The following is a 20,789-nucleotide window of genomic DNA, read 5'->3' on the forward strand; positions in this document are numbered from 1 at the left end:
TCTTTGACCACAAATTGAATCGAAAAAAAAAGGTATTTACCTGAAAAATCTGTCAAATGGTCAAATTGACTAGAATGTGTTTTTGGTTGAATTAAACCAAGTGAAAACACGGATTAAAAAAAAAAAAATTTGACGGAAGTAAGTAAAAACCACCGATGCAATTGACTTTGATATGGGTGCTTCTATATTTTAAGAATAGCTGAAGTGCAAACCATATTTATTGGCTAGCCAAAAGAAATAACAATGTTATAAATAATATAATAATGTTTATTTGCTGTAAATATTAGATTTAATCTGACCTTTTGTTTTGCTTGTTTGAATTGACTCTGTATTAATAGAAATCTAAAACCTCATCATATTATTTAGCATATTGTGAATAATAGATCAAACTAGTTCTATGAAATGTAAATTAGTTCAATACAATCTGGTCCATTATCATAAATCAGTCTCTCAGTGAATGATATCAACTACTGATAATGGAAGCCAATGCCGGGAAAACCCCCTTCTTTAAAAATACAGGCATAAAAAATATGATTCTGTAAACTCTGTTTTGTCTCAATTTGTATTGTGGAAAATTCTAAAAAAAGTCCAATAAATTTACAATCTAACCATACAAAATATGATAGTACTGTGTAGGTAAGTCTAAACATGAAATGTGTAGACTTTAACTTTGTTAAATTCTACATTTAGAATGTTAAACTTATGGCCGTACCTCTTTATTCCACGATTTTCGTTTGGCTTGTTTTCAATTTTTTAATACTGAATTCATTTATTTTTATTTTAACAGTAATAAATATTCAACTGTGAACTGTGCAGTTAGCTAATTTTTTTGGTTAGAATGTTGAAATTTCAGATTGAAGGCACAATTCAGGATCTTATAGATGATTCGATAGAGATCAGGCCATAGAAGAAGAACAGCATAGAAGAGATGTATACTTAAACAGTAAGTTGCATATTGTTTTAACTTTATTTGAATAATTTGTACGTAAATAGAAATATATTCGATATGAATTATCGACAATAAGGTGAATGGCCTGGTGGATGTTGGAACACTAGGTACTGTGTGAACACACCTTAACACTTCAATGATGTGTTTGTGTGAATGGAATGTTAGGACACTGTAGGTACTGTGTGAACACTCCTTAACACTCTAATGATTTGTGTGTGTGTGTGAATGAGATGTTAGGACACTGTAGGTACTCTGTGAACACTCCGTAACACTTGTCACAATGATGTGTGTGTGAATGGGATGTTGTTGGGCCCACTGTAGTTATGTACTGTGTGAACACTCCTTAACACTACTTTCACAATGATGTGTGTGATGTTAGAACACTGTAGGTACTGTGTGAACACTCCTTAACACTCTAGTCACAATGACGTGTGTGATGTTAGAACACTGTAGGTACAGTATGAACACTCCTTAACACTACTTTTACAATGATGTGTGTGATGTTAGAACACTGTAGGTACTGTGTGAACACTCTAGTCACAATGACGTGTGTGTTGCAATCAGCTGATCGCCACAAAGCACTCGCTTAACGAGTGATCAAGAGCACAGTTTTTACATGACCTTTGACACACTGACATCACAACATGAGTCATCCAATTGACTGGCATTGAAAAAGATACAATGGCTTTGATAGACTATGTTAATTATATTTCTTGTAATTTAATATTATTTGGAATTCTATGAAATTATTGTATTTACTAATTAAAGTTTTGTTCTTGAGAAGTGTTTAATGATTATTGGATGAACACCACAATGTCAATTCAACCATCAATTTAATAATAATATAATTATTTTTGTGAATTTACCTTATTAAAATAATCTAATTACAATTATTTATTAATTTATATAAATTGCTATAATAATAATCTTGATACAGTTTGGGTTGGGTGGTGTGGGCGCTGGGTTGCTTGCTCCCCATCCTCTTTTGACTGAGAGCTAAAATTAAATTACAAAGTACTTTTTGACATAGCTGTATTACTATTTTTGACAGAATATTAATATTATAAAACCGCTCCTCATTTAAACAATCCTGGATCGGCCCCCACACCTGTAGTAGGCCTATTTCAGAAAACATGTTCGATTGTCTGTCTGTCACATATACAGACCATTTTCTCCAATCTCAAAACACATTTTATATAATGGCATTGTTCAATGAAAGAAAGCTACAGACAAGATTTCTTTTGTTTTCTAGGTTGTGTAATCTTCTATCATCAACTATAGAGGGCAGTGTTGAAATTTAACGTGTTTTTGTAATGCTGTACACGGAACAAAAATCACAGGTAATTTTAAAATATAGTTTTATTTCTTTGTGTGTTTTTTTTTTACGTGTCAACTAGTTACAGTTGTAAAGAACAAATCATTTGGAGCAGATGTGGATTTAATATCAATAAAAAAAAAAGTCAAATTAGAATTTGTCAAAAACAAAAATAAATATAATCTGTAACCCAGTAACTGAAAGCACACGTTCATTTAATAGTATTATATAAATATTAATTCATAGATAACCGTAATATAGATTTATTGTATCTCAACCAAAACCTGTTAAAAGCACACATCTCATCTCATCTCCCCACCCCCCCCCCCCCCCACAAAAAAAATGTTGGAAATATTGTCTAATATGAAATGACCTAGAAGAGTGGACAATAGGCTCTAAAAATAAGGAGTTTATCTGACTGGCATGTCAACGAAAGACTTTGATTGGCTGATATGAAAATGACTGAACCACGATGTATTTTAAATGGCTGTTCGTACTTGGCATCTGCGTCGCCCTCTATGACAAGTAGTATACTTGCGCTGTCAAAAGCAGTAACAGTATAGTCAACTTTGCCAACAACCTAAAAAAATACAGCAAAAATGATTATTATAATAACAGTCACTGTTCGATCAATCAATCAATAGTTCAATAGGGAGCTTTCTATTTGCAATGCCTGCCTAGGACCTAGTTTGGTCATGTTAATTTATTGTGTTAGCATATTGTGTCTTTGGTCATCGGCCTGGAATAAGAATTCATTAACATTGTGTATTCCACATACTAATGTCCTTGCATTTAGTAAATGCAAGGACATTAGTATGTGGAATACACAATTTTAATGAATTCTTATTCCAGGCCGATGACCAAAGACACAATATGCTTAGGTCATAGGTCACAGGTAAATTGAATGTTCCCTAATACTGTATCACCATCAATAGAACCAGCAACAGTATATCAAGCATTAATTTATTTATAATATATTTAAATCCACTTTATTATTAATAATACAGCATGTCATATAAAAACCATGATTACTTCATGTGAAACAGTTTTATGGTAAAGTGACCAAAGTAAATCAAACACCAATAAGGCTTTCTAGAAAAATTGCAGACAAGATGACCAGCTTAATGAGATTATAAATCTCTACCACCAAGGTAACAATAATATTTTAATAACACTTATGCAAAATTGGCAATAGCATTAAAAACTAGTTCTGCATGAACGATTATAAATTTACCTCAATTTTATCAACAGCAAAGTCGGGTACAGGGGGTGTATACTTAGTTACAAACTCATCTTTAGTATCAATGGTAGATGGAAAAATCTTAGAGGTGGGTGGAGCAGGGTCATAGTTCAACATTTCACAGAGGGTCGGTACGTCCTTGAATTTTGGTGTGAGTCCGGCACGAACTACGTTGTCGGAGCACGCCATGCATTCAATGCAGTCTGTGAATGAAGGTGTGCTGCACTGTAATGGCATCTTAATTGTAATATACAGTTACTCGTTATAAAGAATCTAGTCATTTAAGTTTAGATTCACCACGGAATAAGTAAGTAAAACTGAATACCACAAAACACAGACATTATCCTTATTAAATTAAACATAAGGGTTGCATAATTAGTTATGGTAAGCCAAAGAAGAGAACTTACTTCCTAAGAGGTACGCATGTGGCTCGTTAGGCCCCAAGAACATAGCCTGGCCTGGCTGAAGTAACATCCTATTGAAGAAATACACCCCAAAACAACCACCATCGCCTGGAAACTGACTGTGAAGTCGCAGAAGTAGACTGTGCTCTAAAGAAACATCGCTGGATTCTAATTTAAAAAAATGGTTTTATTAAGCTCTGTTTACATTATCAAACTAGTTTGTTAAAAAAGTGTACCCAAAGATGGTAGTGATATGGCCATAAATGGTAGTCATATGACATCATCATGTTCATATATGGGCGCATCACATTTTTCTGTCACATAAAGTTTGATAGTGTGGACAGAGCTTTACAATTTGACTAGAAAATAATAATGTCAATTCTCACCAACTTTCTTGGAACGTTCAACTAGTGAACTGAGCTGAGATGCAATTATCTCAGCGTCTTGCGTCATTAACCCAGTAAAGCAACTCTTGAGGGCGCTTTGACATGTTTTTGAAACGTCACCACCTGCATTGAATGTGTCTATGAGAGTCTTAGCATTGTCTGCACCTACTACTGCATTTAATTCTGGAATGTCTACAAATATTAAAATAAAATTTTTCAATTGGTTGAAATCTATTTTATTTGTTCATAAACTAAATAAATGATAAATTGAACAGAGTGGAGTTGGTGGTTATGATGCTTGGCTACCAATCCAAGGGTCCTGGGTTCAAGTTCTGTCATAGTGTAAGGATTTTTCTAATGACTTATTACAACTCCACTCCCTAAGACTTAATAAGACTTTGTTTGTGTTTACTTATGTACAGCATCTTGTGTATATGTTTGTTTTGTGAACACCTTTAAGAAGTATAGTGAATGAATTATCCTTGGCAATGTGCCAAATACAAACAATATATAATAAAGCTCTGTCTAAACTTTGTCTACACTATCAAACTGGTTTCACAAAAAAGTGTGATGTGCCCAAATATAATAGTGAGATGACATTGTCATGTTCATATTATGTGCACATCACATTGTTTTGTCACATAAAGTTTGAATGATAGTGTAAACAATGCTTAACTTAAAAATGTTTTACCTTGAAGAAATCTGACAGTTTCATTAATTGGTCGAAAGCCACAAAATCCTTCGAATGGCGTTAGTGCCAACGCCATCTCTGGCTTATGATTGTCATCTGGATATTTATCAGGACGTTCTTTGAATAATTTCTCGGCATGTTCCTTTGAAAATAAAAAAAAATGTTTGCTCATTTGAAGGTTGAACTTCTCACAGTAATTTGACTATGTAATGAAGCTGGATCCACCTTGATGATTCTTTATGTACAACAACTGTATTTGGCAAGATATCAGTCGGATTTATCAAGTTTGCTTGCTTAGCAAAAAAGTCTTTTTTAAGTCAATGACTTTGGTCTTCAAAATGACATAAGCAAATACTGTATTTTCAAGTTTGACCAATCACTTTATTCATTCATATAAAAACAATGATTTGAAACTTGTTTGAAAAAGAGAAGTAACATTTCTAATTGAAAATAAAATACAAAAAGTATTAAATCTAAGATGATAAAGTGTATTTCTTTAAGATAATAATAACTGGTTTGAAAAAGCTTCAGTTGTTAGCTTAAGTACTTCTTAACTATATTGACTTAAGCAAAAAGATTGATAAATGGTAACCACTTACCTTACTAGGGTGAGTCTGTATTGAGAGAGACTTATTGACAGACAGCACCTTGAACAGGAACGGAAGCTTATTGTGAAATTTCTCTTGTACTTTGGTTCCAAGACTTTGAGGATTTTCATTGATCCAGTCCAGCAATGGCTGACCTGCAAGAGGCCCACTCTTGATTATTGATGGCCCTCTGGGGTGTGTTCCCATCCAGAGCTTTAAAACAAAAATACATGTTTATATTACTAAATGGTTAACCATAATTTACAAAACAAAATTGTATGATTGAAAGTGAATTTATGAGATTGCATCATGATCTCAGACGGAGAGATATTCGGGGAAATAGATAATCGGGAAAATGGAGATGGGTTCCAAGGCCGTAGCGAGAGGTTAAAAACAGATTAGGCAAAGATGCTTTAAATATAAATATTTATATAATAAAATATGACGATCTGAGCAGGGGAATTCCATGAGTATATCTGGTACATTTCCAAACCAACATATACGTACCTCTGCATACGTTTGGTTCTGCTCTAGTTTGAATGACGGATCATTGCATTGATTCAGTTGAGCGACTTCACTATCTGACCCCAATCGACCCCACTGGTATTCTTGCATGGCACATCTTAATTCAAAAACTAATGGCAAAAAAAAAAGAAATTACAAATTTGTATGAATACTGGTTCAGGTACATAGAGACATCTGGTAGCCATCAAATGGTATTTTTAGATTATATTATACAAAATGCATTAATTCTATTCAATTCAATCAAACCATAGTAGTATAGAATAATTTAAAACTGCACTGTCATTTATATAACAATACTTTGACATGACAAGACAAGAGGAAGAAGACTTATATCAGGTAATACTAAAAAACAATAGAAGTCAGGAAGGTGATAGTTTTAATATGCCATATATTATAAATAATATCTATGGTTTATGGTGCTACTCTCTCGTTAAAATACTAGTAAAGTCAAAATGTTAATAATAACGTTAAACTAAAGAAACAAATAATAATGTACGGGTTATGAAAATCTAATGTTTCAATCAAAAATGACAATAAAATATACAAATAAATACCAACGTACTCTCGGACATCCTGGACCAGGTCACCACTGATATGAGGTCTTGTTGTTGTGTAGGTTCTCTTTTTTCCCCAGGTCCACATTTCTTGAACTGCGCCCTCTCTCTAATTACCAACAGCTTGTCAACATGATGATGTCCGTGAATTCTTTGTTTGTAATAAAAACGTTTTTCCATTCCATTGATAAAAACAACTGACCTATGTTTACGCATTTATTAAGCCCATTCTTCTATAATTGAAGAACCATACGACACGATTAATAATAAAGTATGTATATTGTTATTTTTGTTTAATGATGAGAATAAGCTAGGCCCATGGGATGGAGGCACATCAGCTAGATAGAGCCTAGTAGGCCAAGGCATTATTGTGTTTGTCCCGTGGATGATATTGGACATAAATAGTTGTGTCGAGCGCGATGGGGATCGGTGGTGAGGGTGATGTGGCATGATGAATAAGTGGCAGTATGAGATGATCAGCTCAAGGCCTGGATAGCCTATGATGGTGGATTCTGTGCTTTTATCCTAAACCACCAAACTAGTACTAGTAGTACGTTATTATGCTAAAATAAATCCATTAAAATATTAAATAGGCCTAGGTCTTATTATATGGTTTACGATGAAATCGGTCGCGTCTGAAATCGGTCGCGTTTGAAATCGGTCGCGATAAAATCACCTTCCGGTATTTTGTATGGCGCGCCGCTAGAGCTATACTTTTGATGATATCGGTCGCGTTTGAAATCGGTCGCGTTTGAAATCGGTCGCGCTATTTTGAGTGGATCGAGCGGGATACATGCTAGAGCGGGATATACATTTTTCGTTTATAGATTTAATTGATATTTTTTAGGAACTAGATTATTTATGTGGATATTTTTTACTTGGTAATATTTATTATCAATCATTAAATTAATTTTTTTTGTATTTCACAGGTCTCGGAGAATGTGTCTTTTCAAAATGGCCATTTCTAAACACGTTTAAATGTTATATTAGGCATATAATAATTTACCTCTATTTATATGTACTGTAATTAATATATTATATAGAGAATATACGTCTGTCGTGTCTTTTATTATGCAAACAATTACGTATGGTTTTAGGATATTAATAAAATATATAGATAATATGCCGTTATAAATCAATCTACCGGCCTACAGTAGGACTATGATGTACAATGATAGATAAAGGTGAACACGATTCTCAAAGAGGTAATCTGCACTGATATTTAAACATTTAGGCCTAGACCTAGATTTACTAAACGGCGTATGAATGCGAGACACTGAGTTGCACTTACTTAATTATTTACATTAAATGATTATTATAAATGAAGAAATAAAAGATATTCAAATTAAAATCTATAGTATCGCCGACGTATTTACGTAAAGGGTCATTCCATGTCAAATCACCCAATGGGTTAAACCCTACTTTCTTCAAATTTGCTCAAATTTGGTATTTGGGTTATTTTTAGCTAAAAAACCTGAAATTTTTAATTTGAGCACCATACGACCAACGGTTCGCGCGCTACGCGCCGTCGTTTCTTCGCGATTTTTGCAAAATCGATGCGGCGGGCTATACTTAAATGACCGTATCTCCGTAACGTGTGGACCGATTTTGTTGTGACAGGTATCTTTGGAAAGCTAATTGTTAAAGCTATCCAAATCTTCTATTTACTTTTGAGATAGAACTATTTAAAAGATGTATAACTTATTCTATTCCATTTGACCTAGGATTTGACCTTGTGGGACAAATTTTTTTTAGATGAAATTTTGTGAAAATTATCTCCTACATGATATTTACATAATATAAAAAAATTGGAGATATATTATTTTTTGTTTGCTTTCTAGCTCATTTCAAAGTTGACTTACTTCAACAATTCTGGTATTTCTATACAGTGTAGATGTATTGTCGACATTATATCACTACCAAATTTACCTCTTAATACTATGGGTGTCACTCTCAGATTATTTAAGACTATAACAATGCTTTAATTATATTTTCATGCTCCATACAAAACAATTTAACTCAATATAACCGCATGATTTATAGGGCTAATTACGTAAAATTGTAGTAACGTTTTAAAATTGCATAAAATGGCAGCTAGGCGGCATGGACCGGGGCAAGTGGTATTTTTATGCAAATACTACTACTACTTGCCCCAACCAATGTATCGTCACCCCGGTCCATGCCGTTTATAACGTAATTATAGACTTATAAATCATGAGGTTATATTGCATTTTTTATAAGAACGTAAAATTGTAGAACGTTTTAAAATTGCATATAATGGCATATAATGGCAGATAGACGGCAGGGACCGGGGCAAGTGGTATTTTTCTGAAATGAGTGGACCCTACTTGCCCTAACCCATGTATCATCACCCCGGTCCATGCCGTTTATAATGTAATTATAGCCCTATATATCATGCATTTATATTGCATTTTTTATTAAAAAAAAGTTAAATTGTAGTAACGTTTTAAAATTGCATAAAATGGCAGCTAGACGGCATGGACCAGGGAAAGTGGTATTTTTATGCATTGACTACTACTACTTGCCCCAACCAATGTATATCGTCACCCCGGTCCATGCCGTTTATAACATAATTATAGCCTTATAAATCATGTGGTTATATTGCATTTTTTACAAAAATTTAAATTGTAGTAACGTTTTAAAATTGCATAAAATGGCAGCTAGACAGCATGGACCGATGCAAGTGGTATTTTTATGCATTGACTACTACTACTTGCCCCAACCAATGTATCGTCACCCCGGTCCATGCCGTTTATAACATAATTATAGCCTTATAAATCATGTGGTAATATTGCATTTTTGACAAAAACGTAAAACTGTAGTAACGTTTTAAAATTGCATAAAATGGCAGCTAGACGGCATGGACCAGGGCAAGTGGTATTTTTATGCAATGACTGGACCCTACTTGCCCCAACCCACGTATCGTCACCCCGGTCCATGCCGTTTATAACGTAATTATAACATAATTATGAGTGAAGAAATAAGTGAATAAAATACAATGAACAAAAATGTAAAATAATGATGAACAGCAAAGAACAATCAATGTTTTCAAAGTTAATATCATCAAACAAAAAAAATGATTCAATTTGCTTGAAAGTGTGAAAAGAGTGCCATAAACTGATGGTACATCCTTGGCTAACCAAATGGGGTAATCAAATGGTGTACAGATGTTTACCTAAGTAATAATTATTTTGTATGGAGCATGAAAATATAATTAAAGCATTGTTGTAGTCTTAAATAATCTGACAGTGACACCCATAGTATTAAGAGGTAAATTTGGTAGTGATATAATGTCGACAATACATCTACACTGTATAGAAATACCAGAATTGTTGAAGTAAGCCAACTTTGAAATGAGCTAGAAAGCAAACAAAAAATAATATATCTCCAATTTTTTTATATTATGTAAATATCATGTAGGAGATAATTTTCACAAAATTTCATCTAAAAAAAATTTGTCCCACAAGGTCAAATCCTAGGTCAAATGGGATAGAATAAGTTGTACATCTTTTAAATAGTTCTATCTCAAAAGTAAATAGAAGATTTGGATAGCTTTAACAATTACCTTTCCAAAGATACCTGTCACAACAAAATCGGTCCACACGTTACGGAGATACACTCATTTAAGTATAGCCCGCCGCGTCGATTTTGCGCAAAATCGCGAAGAAACGACGACGCGTAGCACGCGAACCGTTGGTCGTATGGCGCTCAAATTAAAAATTTCAGGTTTTTTGGCTAAAAATAACCCAAAAACCAAATTTGAGCAAATTTGAAGAAAGTAGGGTTTAAAATGTCATTTTTTTTGGGTGATTTGGTATGGAATGACCCTAAATTATATATAAATCATACTGTCAAATTATAGAAACAGTACTTTATTCGGAATTATTATGGATATATAGCACTGTGAGCTACAGCGACTTTAATTCCTTTTGCTTATCCTTGCCTCCTTAGATTTCCACGTGTCTTGATTTTGTTACCTATGTTTTAAATGTATTTCGATTTTAAAGGCTAAATAAAGAATGAATGAATAAATGAATGAACATAATCGCGTCGAGCATCTATAGCTCATTGAATCGTTTCACAAAAACACGTGCAGGAGGCCTATAGACGTTTCAAACGTATGGTTATTAGTAATAGACGTCATCTTTATCTCGCCATGGACAACGATCGTACGTGTTTTGTCCTTGAGTTGACACACTAACAAGTGCGTGTTTTTTAAAAAGGGGAAACCCCGTCAGCAAAATAACGTATTGTTAGAGGAAACAGCTTCACGATCAAAGAAGGCGCATCTCCGTCGATATGGCTTATTCGGGGGTTTATTTCAGTAACACTCGCCTTTTAACCATCCGCATATAATGATCATTTTACTAAAAACTATTTTAAACATTAGAAATAAAAATATACACGTGATTTGCCTCAACAATAATCATTATATACTTAATATTATCCTACATAACGGATAGAAATAAAATAAGGTGATCGAATAGTATGTTGTTAACGACATGGATGATATAATCTGCCACATATATGCATAAGTATAAAAATGGATACGCTGGCTTTACGGGCTATATTGTAAAAATTATTGTTTTTAAATAAATTGTTCTCTTTTACGTAATTGTTTGCATAATAAAAGACACGACAGACGTATATTCTCTATATAATATATTAATTACAGTATTATAAATATAAATAGAGATATTTTATTTTTATTTCTTTATTCTGATATAAAATCAATAGGATAAAAACACAAAAAAAGTACCGAGACGGCAAACTTATTTCCATTGTGGTCCTAAATTTCCATTGTGGTCCTAGGTAAATTATTATATGCCTAATATAACATTATGCCTAATACATATAATATTTAAACGTGTTTAGAAATGGCCATTTTGAAAACACACAGTCCTTCTCCAAGACCTGTGAAATACAAAAAAAAAATTAAATTTAATGATTGATAATAAATATTTATTAACCAAGTAAAAAATATCCACATAAATATTCCAGTTCCTAAAAAATATCAATTAACTATATAATATAAACGAAAAATGTATATCCCGCTCTAGCATGCATCCCGCTCGATCCATACAAAATAGCGCGACCGATTTCAAACGCGACCGATTTCAAACGCGACCGATATCATCAAAGGTACAGCTCTAGCGGCGTGCCATACAAAATACCGGAAGTTGATTTTATCGCGACCGATTTCAAACGCGACCGATTTCAAGCGCGACCGATTTCATCTGACACCTTATTATATAATATATAGGCTAGATAAATAATATGTTAATATTTATAATTTAAATTAATGTGTCTTGTTTTTTTACCCATTTTTTTTTCAGTTTGCAAAGTATATTTCACAAGATGACTGCGCCATTTTTTCTGCAGCAGAGTCTACACCTAGGAGGAGGCCAAAATGCTATGTCTTGTAAGGATTCAGTACTGCTGGCTCTAAACTCTTAACACATATTTACAGTAAACATTTATATAGGCCTACAGTAAAAAATTTTAAATAATAATAAAATTAATTGTGTTCCTAGAATCAAAATGATAGTTTGATCATGGAGCCTGTCATAGACCTATAAAATTATTTTATTTTACAGGTCAATTGATATTATTCCATTTTTTTTTCAGTGCTTGGAAGTCATGGTATAGACCCTGCAAATAATGATCAACCACTTCAATTTAGCGCCAAGTCAGGGCCAAAGGTCATAGTGAATTCATCAATGGATGATGGTGGAAAGAAAGATAATCGAGGTTTGCAATAAATTTAATAATATTTTATGTTAATTAATTATCCGCACCTTGTTAGATATATTATTACAGTAGCAGTACAATACATTTGTGAGTTTGTTTTAACTTTGCATGAACGATTTTGTCCCCAGATATGATGAATATGTCAAGAATGGGACATGGGATGAACAGTTCAAATATAGGAGGATCTGGAATGAACATATGGAATGAAGGATCCATGTGGAATGGTATGGGAATGGGTGACGGTGGCGGAGGAGGAGGAATAATGACTGGATTTGGTAATATTGGTGCTGATAACAGTGGACTCGGTAGAGGTGGTATGGCCGGTGCCGCTCTGCCTCATGGGGGCGGTCTTCCACATGGAGGCAATATTCCCCATGGAGGTGGCCTACCGCATGCCGGTGGCCTACCGCATGCCGGTGGCCTACCGCATGCCGGTGGCCTTCCGCATGGAGGAATGGTTGGTGGAAACGACATTTTACCTCCACAAGTTATGCAACGAAAGGAGACCATACATTTAAGTACAGCAACTTTACTTCCTCCCCCTTCTGGTAAGAGTATACCTAATCTCCATAATTATTGCCTTTTTGGCATAGCAATATTCTTTTTGATTTAAAGTTTTATTGTCATAGCATTTAGATAATACTGTAAATTGTACATTGTAAATTGCATGAAATCAACAGAAAATTGTGTGTAATGTTTCTTTGTATATCATGAATCATTTATAAGTTGAGGGCAAGTAATGTTAGATCGTTGGCGATATTTCTTCTAGGTGCTCCCCCTCCATCTGTTCGTGAGAAACCATTTGGTTGTCGTACTGTATTTGTTGGTGGCCTTCCAGAAAACATAACGGGAGACATAGTGCGTGAAATGTTCGCATTTTGCGGAGAGATTGTTAGTTACAGGAAAGGAAAGAAAAACTTTTGTCATGTAAGATTTAATGATGAGATATCAGTTGATAAAGCGTTATATTTATCTGGTAAGTAGAACAATAATTGCTAATTGGATATTAATTAATGTGTCTAAGAGCTTCGGCTCATTCTGTATCAAATACCAAGTTTTTTATTCATTACGATTATTTAGATTACACAGAAATTTATGTATGCAAAATAAATGGTACGTCTAGTTCTGCAAAGAAATCTTAAAATATGTTATTTAAACTATTGTGGAGTAAAAACTTATCAACAACCTACACAACGCACTCATTAACAGTTTAAGAAAAGTGAAAACCAAAAAATGTTTTGATTTTTTGAACTTTACATTTTTCAGGTTATCGAATAAGCTTAAACAACAGCAAAGAACCAGACAATACTGGACGTATACATGTTGATTACGCACAGGCACGTGATGATCACTACGACTTTGAATGTAGGCAACGACAATACGCAAGGGAAATGCGTCATCGACATCGCATGGAAGAACAGTTGATGAGACCGCCCTCTCCTCCAGTTACTTCAATTCCGTACTCGGACCACGAATCTTCTGCACTTGCAGAAAAACTAAAAAGTATGTTATGTAAAAATTATTAGTGAAAAATTATTGTAATGTCATTTTCAACTGGATTGTTTTAAGCTCTGTCTACACTATCAAACTAGTTTGACAAAAAAAAGTGTGATGTGCCCAAACATGGTAGTGACATGCCCAAATATGGTAGTGATATGACATCATCATGTCCATATATGGGCACATCACAGTTTGTTTTCACATAAAGTTTTATAACGTAGCCAAGGCTTCACAGAATATAATAAATAATAAATCATACATAAACACTGTTTAATTTTAGGTGAAGAACATTTTGTTAAAGCAGCAACTCAGTTAATCTCATGGCTTGAACGAGGCGACTGCTCTAAGAGAACGTCTAGCAACTTTTATAGTATGATTCAGTTGACAAACAGGTAACAAAATAATCAATTGTATCAATCAATCATCAAATTGTTATATTCGGTATTTCTTGATATCTGTGCCATTTTTAAGTACCCATAATTATTTCTTTCAATTAAACCGGCTTCTCTTTTTGTATAACTTGTTTAAAGCTCTGTCTACACTATTAAACTTTATGTGACAAAAAAATGTGATGTGGCCATATATGGACATGATGATGTTATATCACTACCATATTTGGCACATCACACTTTTTTTGGTCAAAATAGTGTGACAGAGCTTTACTGCTATAAATGTTGGCATGTTCGGTTTCTGTATTGTGTAACTGATTTGCATTAAACTAAATCGATTCATTGACTTCATCAAGTATATCAATATTTCATTTTAAGAACATTTATTAATTGCAAAAATGGCAAAATAACAATACATGAGATATACATTTTAGAAACACGGCGAACGTTTTGCAATTTTTTAAGTAGTTTATATCAGCTGCTGATTTTACGGATTTTTTCGAGAGCTTTTCCAAATTTGATAAGTCCTTGATTGACACCGATTGACATTGTTCACGACCTCGTACTTCGATGGCAATCAAGGACTCCATAAAAGCAGCAGCTGATATATACTACTTAACAAACATATAATAAGACATTGGTGACGTGAGTACGACTTTATCATTCTAAAGATTATTATTGTGCCTTTTTGTTGATAGCCAAGTTAGAAGATTAATGATTGAAAAGCAAACATACAATGATGAGTTTGATGTTGCCAAGAATGTGTTCATACAGAGAATGCACTGTCTTTTTAATCAATGTAAGTAATAGTGTTATTGAATGAAACAGTTTAGTGAGTTTCATGATGACAGCAAAATTGGTGGTGGCTGAATTAATAAGAAGCCTTTTGATTGGTTTACCTGAATCTATGTTGGCTATAACATAGCTTTCGATTGGATGTTTTCATGAAAGCAGTAAGATGGTATATGATTGGTCAATTAGGGTCAAATTAAACAGTAGTCTTACCGTAATACGTGTGAATTGAATGTAACTACTGACGGCAAGAATTCAAACAATATGAAGCCATTTGATTGGACAGTAATATTACGCTATGATGATTGTCAACTCTGATTGGATGGATTTATACAGAAGAGTAATGTATATTCTACAAATTCAAACTTAATTCATAAGATTCTATTTCAGCAGTCTTCAATTGTTAAACTCTGATGGGATTTTTTTAAAATTTGAGATTAATTTGGTGAGTATAGTTTTGCAGAGATGACCTCCATTGATTGACCTACGTGATGTCTACTGCATAGATCACCTTCATTCTATATGTTATCTTTCTCCATATTATGCTTGTATAAGTGCATTACATCATTTACAGCTACCAATGAAATTGACTTCATGATTTTAAGCGTCCAATTTATCTACTTAATCCCTTGATAATCAACTTAGAACAAGGTAATTTGCTCAACGAAAATCGTGCACTGGTTTTTATAAGTCACTTGTTATAAATACATGCATTATGAGATACTAGTTTTAACATAACACTGTACTAATGAACTGTTCTTTGACACTATTAAGTCTAATTCAAATGTAATCTGAGTTCAAATAGACGTTGGTGTTATTACTATGTGAGTATGTAGGAATATATTGTGTATTTCAATGTAAGTGTCTATATGTACTTGGTACTACTTTCATATAGTTAGCCTGGTTGAGAATGTATTTGTGAGTGCAACCAAACAGCGAGCATGGGATCATTTCACAAAGCCTCAAAGAAAGAACATAGACGTCTGGAAGAAGCAGGCTCAGGTAAAGATTCATCACCACCATATAACAGTAATTGTGTAAGTCTGAAATATTGCATGTACAAACATCTAGATGATGTGTACATTGCACATACATATGTCTAGAAGACGTTTTCATCGGTGAAATACATACAGTATGTATGCATCATTTCAATAATACAACCAGGTAATGTCATCTAGTCGAGGGGAGAAGGTATGGTTTACGATATAACACCTTGGTTGTCACAAGGACATTTTAAAAAAAATCCTCCACTGTTTAAATTCGGAAACAGGGGATTTTCTTTTCAAAACACATTCCTTAAAAAGTGTTGCTTAAAATACCATTTATTTGAACGCTAGTCCTCCTGGGTTTGGTAAGTAATGTATGATGTATTATGGTAAGTACTAATGAAATAAAGATTCAGAAAGGAACACTGGCAACATTAAAAAGTATAGTTTAAATTTTTTTTTTCTTATTTTTATTATTTGTTTCTGACAATAATAGAGTATACTATGGCTGATTGACACCAAATGAATTCAAATGGTTTTCACATTTTTTAAAAATGGTTATACATTTTTCTTGAATAGTGTACAGAAGTGATTCGCAGTGATGAATCCAGGATTTTGAAATTGGGTAAAATTGTGAAATGGAAGTGCTAAACTTGATTAATATCACATTTTTTGTATTTTTATTTATTTCTTAATGCTGAAACAGTAATAATACATATTTGACAGTAGGTAGCTTTGAATGGTATTGTATTTGTACACTTACCTTATATACAGGAGGATACAATCTGCTAGCACATGGATATTGTTACCTGCTATTAACAAAACTGTGTTACAGTAATATCAACTAATGCACTGATAATTGAAGTATGTCAACTTTGTTTTTAATAGGAAATAAAAGAAAGCCAACAGGGAGAGATGAGTGGGATTTTAAATGAAAAAGGAGAAGCAGACATGGATGTGTCCGATGACGAAATAGAAGTTGAGACAAAAGAAAAAGAACCTGAAATGGACATTGAAACAAAGAGGAGGTTGATAGTACAAAGTGCACAGGCATACGCCGCTAGCAACCTACAAGCAATGTCAGACGCTAAGAAACCCAGACTTGAAAATGATGAAGGTAACATCTTCAGAAAATCCTTTTTTAAAGAACTTTCTCTAGTTGTAATTGTCCCATGACCTAGATGATCGTAGGTGCATAGCAGATGAGATACAGTAGTAGTAGTCATCATGATACGATACACAGGCATAAGCCATATCTTCCAGTGAAGCCTATCTCCTCTCCGGAGAACTTTCTAGTCAATTTTACAAAACTCTTTCCTAACTTGCCTGATATGTCTGTAATTTTTCTCAAATTCATCTTTATTTGAATGTTAGCTAATTTAAAATGTCACTCCATTCCATTTGTTTAGTTGATATTACTGTATCACAAGGCATTTATTAATAACTAGCTTGTTAACAGCTGTGTTTATTAATCAATTAATATGCCATAAATTGACATTGAATGTATTTCAAGAAATGAGAAAACTAAAAGATGAAAATGATGTGATGAAATGTCAACTGGAAGCATTCAAGAATGAGGTTGAGCTTGTGAAAGCAGAACGTAGCAAGGAATATGAAGAGAAGGACACGCAGATCAAAGCATTACAGCATGCACTGCTAGGCATGCAACAGGTATGCAATATCATATATATATATCCAATCTGCAGACAGTACTGTTTTGATCTTATTAGATCTCGTCAGTGCAGCTCAGGTTTTGAAACAAAATGTACCGCAGAACTGGCACAATATATAGGCTGAGCCAGGTATGCGGGACATGGTACACTTATTATGAACACAAAGAGTGCACAAACTCAACGAGCGTGCTTTGCAAAATGCTAATCGTATTCACAACAAAAATGTATATACAGTATATATATGTTTCTAATTTTACAATTTGAGCATACAGTACACATACAGTACACATACAGTACACATACAGTACACATACAGCATGATATTTTGTACATTACTGTAGTTAAATTATCAATAGTTATCAATAGTTAAATGCGAGTTGGCTGTTAGTAAAGACTAAAAAAAAAACTCATTCAGACTATTAAGTACCAGAATTTCTTGAAGATTTTACATATTATGCCAAATCAAGGGGTCGAATTGGAAGATTCAACTGTATTTCCTACTCGCTTGTACCCACAATATTAAACTATGCTAATATATTTTGTTTAGCAATTAATGGAATCCAAATCACAACTAAAGAAAATTGAAGAAGATAAGAAGAAAGAACCAGAGGTAAGCACAGACTTGCGTTTACAGATTTACAAAGTTTGCAAGAGAAGTACACGGTTGTCTTATAGTGTTTAATACAACAGCAACCAATTTGTTAATTATTTATTATGGACTTAAGCGCTGTCTACACTATCAAACTTTATTTGAAAAAAAATATGATGTGCCCAAATATGGACAAGATGATGTTATATCATGTGGGCATATTACTACTATATTTGGGCACATCACAATATTTTTGTCAAACTAGTTAGATAGTGTAGACAGACAACAGTTTAAATAATTTACCATAGAAACCATCTGAATTGACCAATTGGATCAAGACAACGACAACATCTGTTGAAACAGAGTCTGACAGCAAGGAACAGTCAAGTACAAAGGAAGGAAGCAGTGATGTCACAGAGGCAGTGTTGACAGAGAAACATGGCATGCTTGTTGGTAAGTATCAAGAGAGTTCAGTTGAACCTGTTAGGAGGACCCATTTGGTACAAAAATGTCACCTAGAGTTAATTATACTAGTGGTGGTGTTGTTTGTGTCACTTGCTGAATATTTGTGACCTCTGAATATTTGTGACCGAATATCTATAAAATGCTGACCAGTAAAAACTCTCCTTTTAAGGAACACTTTCAGAAACTAGCACAAATTAAAATGTATTTTAGCCAACCTCTATTCAGGGGACACTTTTTATTAAAATAGTTAAAGTTCAAATACATAAGTAATTGAAATTTGTATTTTTAATGTTTATTTGTTGTTCAATTATTTGTTATTCATATTGTTTTACGTATTCAATTTAATTATAAAACTTGATTAAACCATTTAAATTAAAAAACAATTTTCTTCAGGCTTATTGGCAACATTTCTTCATGTACATCCGTTTGGAGCATCGATTGAGTACCTCTGGTCATACCTTCAAAGACTCGACCCAAAGGTCACTCCAAAGGAAATAGAGTCGATACTAGTAAAGTTACCTACTGTGTTTAAACAAGAGCTATTTGGAGTTGGAGCAACGCTAGAGAAGAGGTGGCAGTTTATTGGATTCAAAACTTGTCTAAATGAGAAGGAATAACACAAATACATTTGTATTTGTGAGCTAGACTAATTGTTTTAACACGGACATTGTTTAAAAAACCACCTAAATGTTTAGTTTTGCCGGGTGACATACCAGAGAGACCTACAGTACAGTATATACTGAATAATTTTACATGAAAATGTATCCATATTTAGTGGTACACATACAGAAAGCTATTCTCGATAACAACCATGTGGAAGATGAACTAATGATCTATGTAGGACGTAAAATTATTGACTTTCTGATATAATATACATTTGCAGAATTCAGTAATTTATTTTTTTTCGAACTTGGAAGGATTAATTGTTTCGTTATTCACTGAGGATTGTAAAATGTTATTTTCAAAAAACAATATATTTAACATTGAAAAAAATTTTTAAACCAAAAAGTTCATTGTTTTTTTTTTACAGTTGCAATATGGTACAGCATAAGTTTAATTATTAATGTATGTTTATTTTAAAAGTTTTAAAAGAATTGTATTTGTTTAAAGTGGAGGAACAAGACGATTATATAGAAGATGGTACCAGCTGCAGCTTGGTACCAACTGAAGGGTTGTCTCAAAGCTGGGGTTTACTTCCCCCCCCCCCCCTATTAGGTAGTGTTGCTGAATTTTACACAAACATTGCATTCAATTGTACTAGAAGGTTAAATGTAGTTGTTTTGCTATTATATTCAGTACTATTATTTTTAATTTTTAGAATAAAAAATTCTTGTTCAGTATACTTTGTTCCTGAAAAAAACATAATTATGTCATACAGCTCAAATGCCTGCAAAATTCCTTAAAATAGTATTTTTTTCCAGTTTGTCTGTAGATAAATAATACAATAAAATGTAGTTCATATGCACAGCTATTGTGCAACCATGACATTCTATAGATCGTTGAAGTGGGCCTTCTGGTTTGTGAGCTATAGAGCTTCCTTGACATTGAAGTCCCAGAAGTTTTTTGTCGAACAAATAAATGAAATGAAACCCTAGATATACATGCAGCCTTTCTCTTTGTCATAAAAAAAGTCTGTAAAATTGTATTTTTTTAAATTAAATTTATTTATTTTATTATTTATGTGCTGGGGTTTTACAGCTATGCCTAACGTTTGGTTCCCACTAAGAGTAAACAGACCTAAAGGTCAGTCTACACACTCAACTTTATGTGACAAAAAAATGTGATGTGCCCATATATGGACATGATGATGTCATATAACTACTATATTTGAGCATATCACTACCATATTTTGGCACATTACTTTCTTGTCAAACTGTAATAAAAATGTGCCCAATATAGTAGTAGTGTGCCCAAATCGCCGTGATTGGTCCTTGCATTGTGGTCAAGTGGGAACCAAGATAAACTGACCAAA

At 33.4% G+C, this 20,789-nt stretch overlaps 2 protein-coding genes across 3 annotated transcripts; one reads left to right on the top strand and one right to left on the bottom strand.

Moving 5' to 3' along the window:
* Positions 1 to 2,599: 2,599 nt before the first annotated feature.
* On the bottom strand, positions 2,600 to 6,721 carry LOC140049958 (mannose-6-phosphate isomerase-like). Its single transcript, XM_072094912.1, has 8 exons — positions 6,660 to 6,721; positions 6,080 to 6,207; positions 5,585 to 5,785; positions 4,986 to 5,127; positions 4,295 to 4,486; positions 3,912 to 4,076; positions 3,499 to 3,707; positions 2,600 to 2,844 (listed from the first exon to the last, which is right to left on the bottom strand). The coding sequence occupies exons 1-8, from the start codon at positions 6,667 to 6,669 to the stop codon at positions 2,638 to 2,640; spliced, it is 1,254 nt and encodes a 417-aa protein (XP_071951013.1). The 5' UTR covers positions 6,670 to 6,721; the 3' UTR covers positions 2,600 to 2,637.
* Positions 3,375 to 20,733, top strand: LOC140049956 (ecto-NOX disulfide-thiol exchanger 1-like). 2 transcript variants are annotated; one of them, XM_072094911.1, is made up of 14 exons: positions 3,375 to 3,415; positions 12,009 to 12,094; positions 12,301 to 12,423; positions 12,552 to 12,971; positions 13,193 to 13,399; positions 13,690 to 13,926; positions 14,204 to 14,315; positions 15,011 to 15,111; positions 16,000 to 16,106; positions 16,979 to 17,207; positions 17,604 to 17,761; positions 18,311 to 18,373; positions 18,661 to 18,805; positions 19,211 to 20,733. In XM_072094911.1, exons 2-14 carry the CDS (start codon positions 12,031 to 12,033, stop codon positions 19,432 to 19,434), a joined length of 2,190 nt encoding a protein of 729 aa, XP_071951012.1. In that variant the 5' UTR covers positions 3,375 to 3,415; positions 12,009 to 12,030; the 3' UTR covers positions 19,435 to 20,733. The 2 variants fall into 2 exon arrangements, with proteins under 2 accessions (XP_071951012.1, XP_071951011.1); XM_072094910.1 differs by lacking the exon at positions 3,375 to 3,415 and adding an exon at positions 6,781 to 6,922.
* The last annotated feature ends 56 nt before the right edge of the window (positions 20,734 to 20,789 follow it).

Source organism: Antedon mediterranea, chromosome 5, assembly GCF_964355755.1.
Source record: "Antedon mediterranea chromosome 5, ecAntMedi1.1, whole genome shotgun sequence".
NCBI classification, from domain to species: domain Eukaryota; kingdom Metazoa; phylum Echinodermata; class Crinoidea; order Comatulida; family Antedonidae; genus Antedon; species Antedon mediterranea.

What these genes read in the sequence shown, in the direction of transcription:
- LOC140049956 (XM_072094911.1), top strand. Translation starts at nt 12,031, where the DNA reads ATGACTGCGCCATTTTTTCTGCAGCAGAGTCTACACCTAGGAGGAGGC. An exon ending in GCACTGTCTTTTTAATCAAT is followed by an intron (nt 15,112 to 15,999) that starts GTAAGTAATAGT and finishes ACTTTCATATAG; the next exon opens with TTAGCCTGGTTGAGAATGTA. An exon ending in TCTGGAAGAAGCAGGCTCAG is followed by an intron (nt 16,107 to 16,978) that starts GTAAAGATTCAT and finishes TGTTTTTAATAG; the next exon opens with GAAATAAAAGAAAGCCAACA.
- LOC140049958 (XM_072094912.1), bottom strand. An exon ending in AACTGTCAGATTTCTTCAAG is followed by an intron (nt 4,487 to 4,985) that starts GTAAAACATTTT and finishes TAATATTTGTAG; the next exon opens with ACATTCCAGAATTAAATGCA. An exon ending in TGAACGTTCCAAGAAAGTTG is followed by an intron (nt 4,077 to 4,294) that starts GTGAGAATTGAC and finishes TTTTTAAATTAG; the next exon opens with AATCCAGCGATGTTTCTTTA.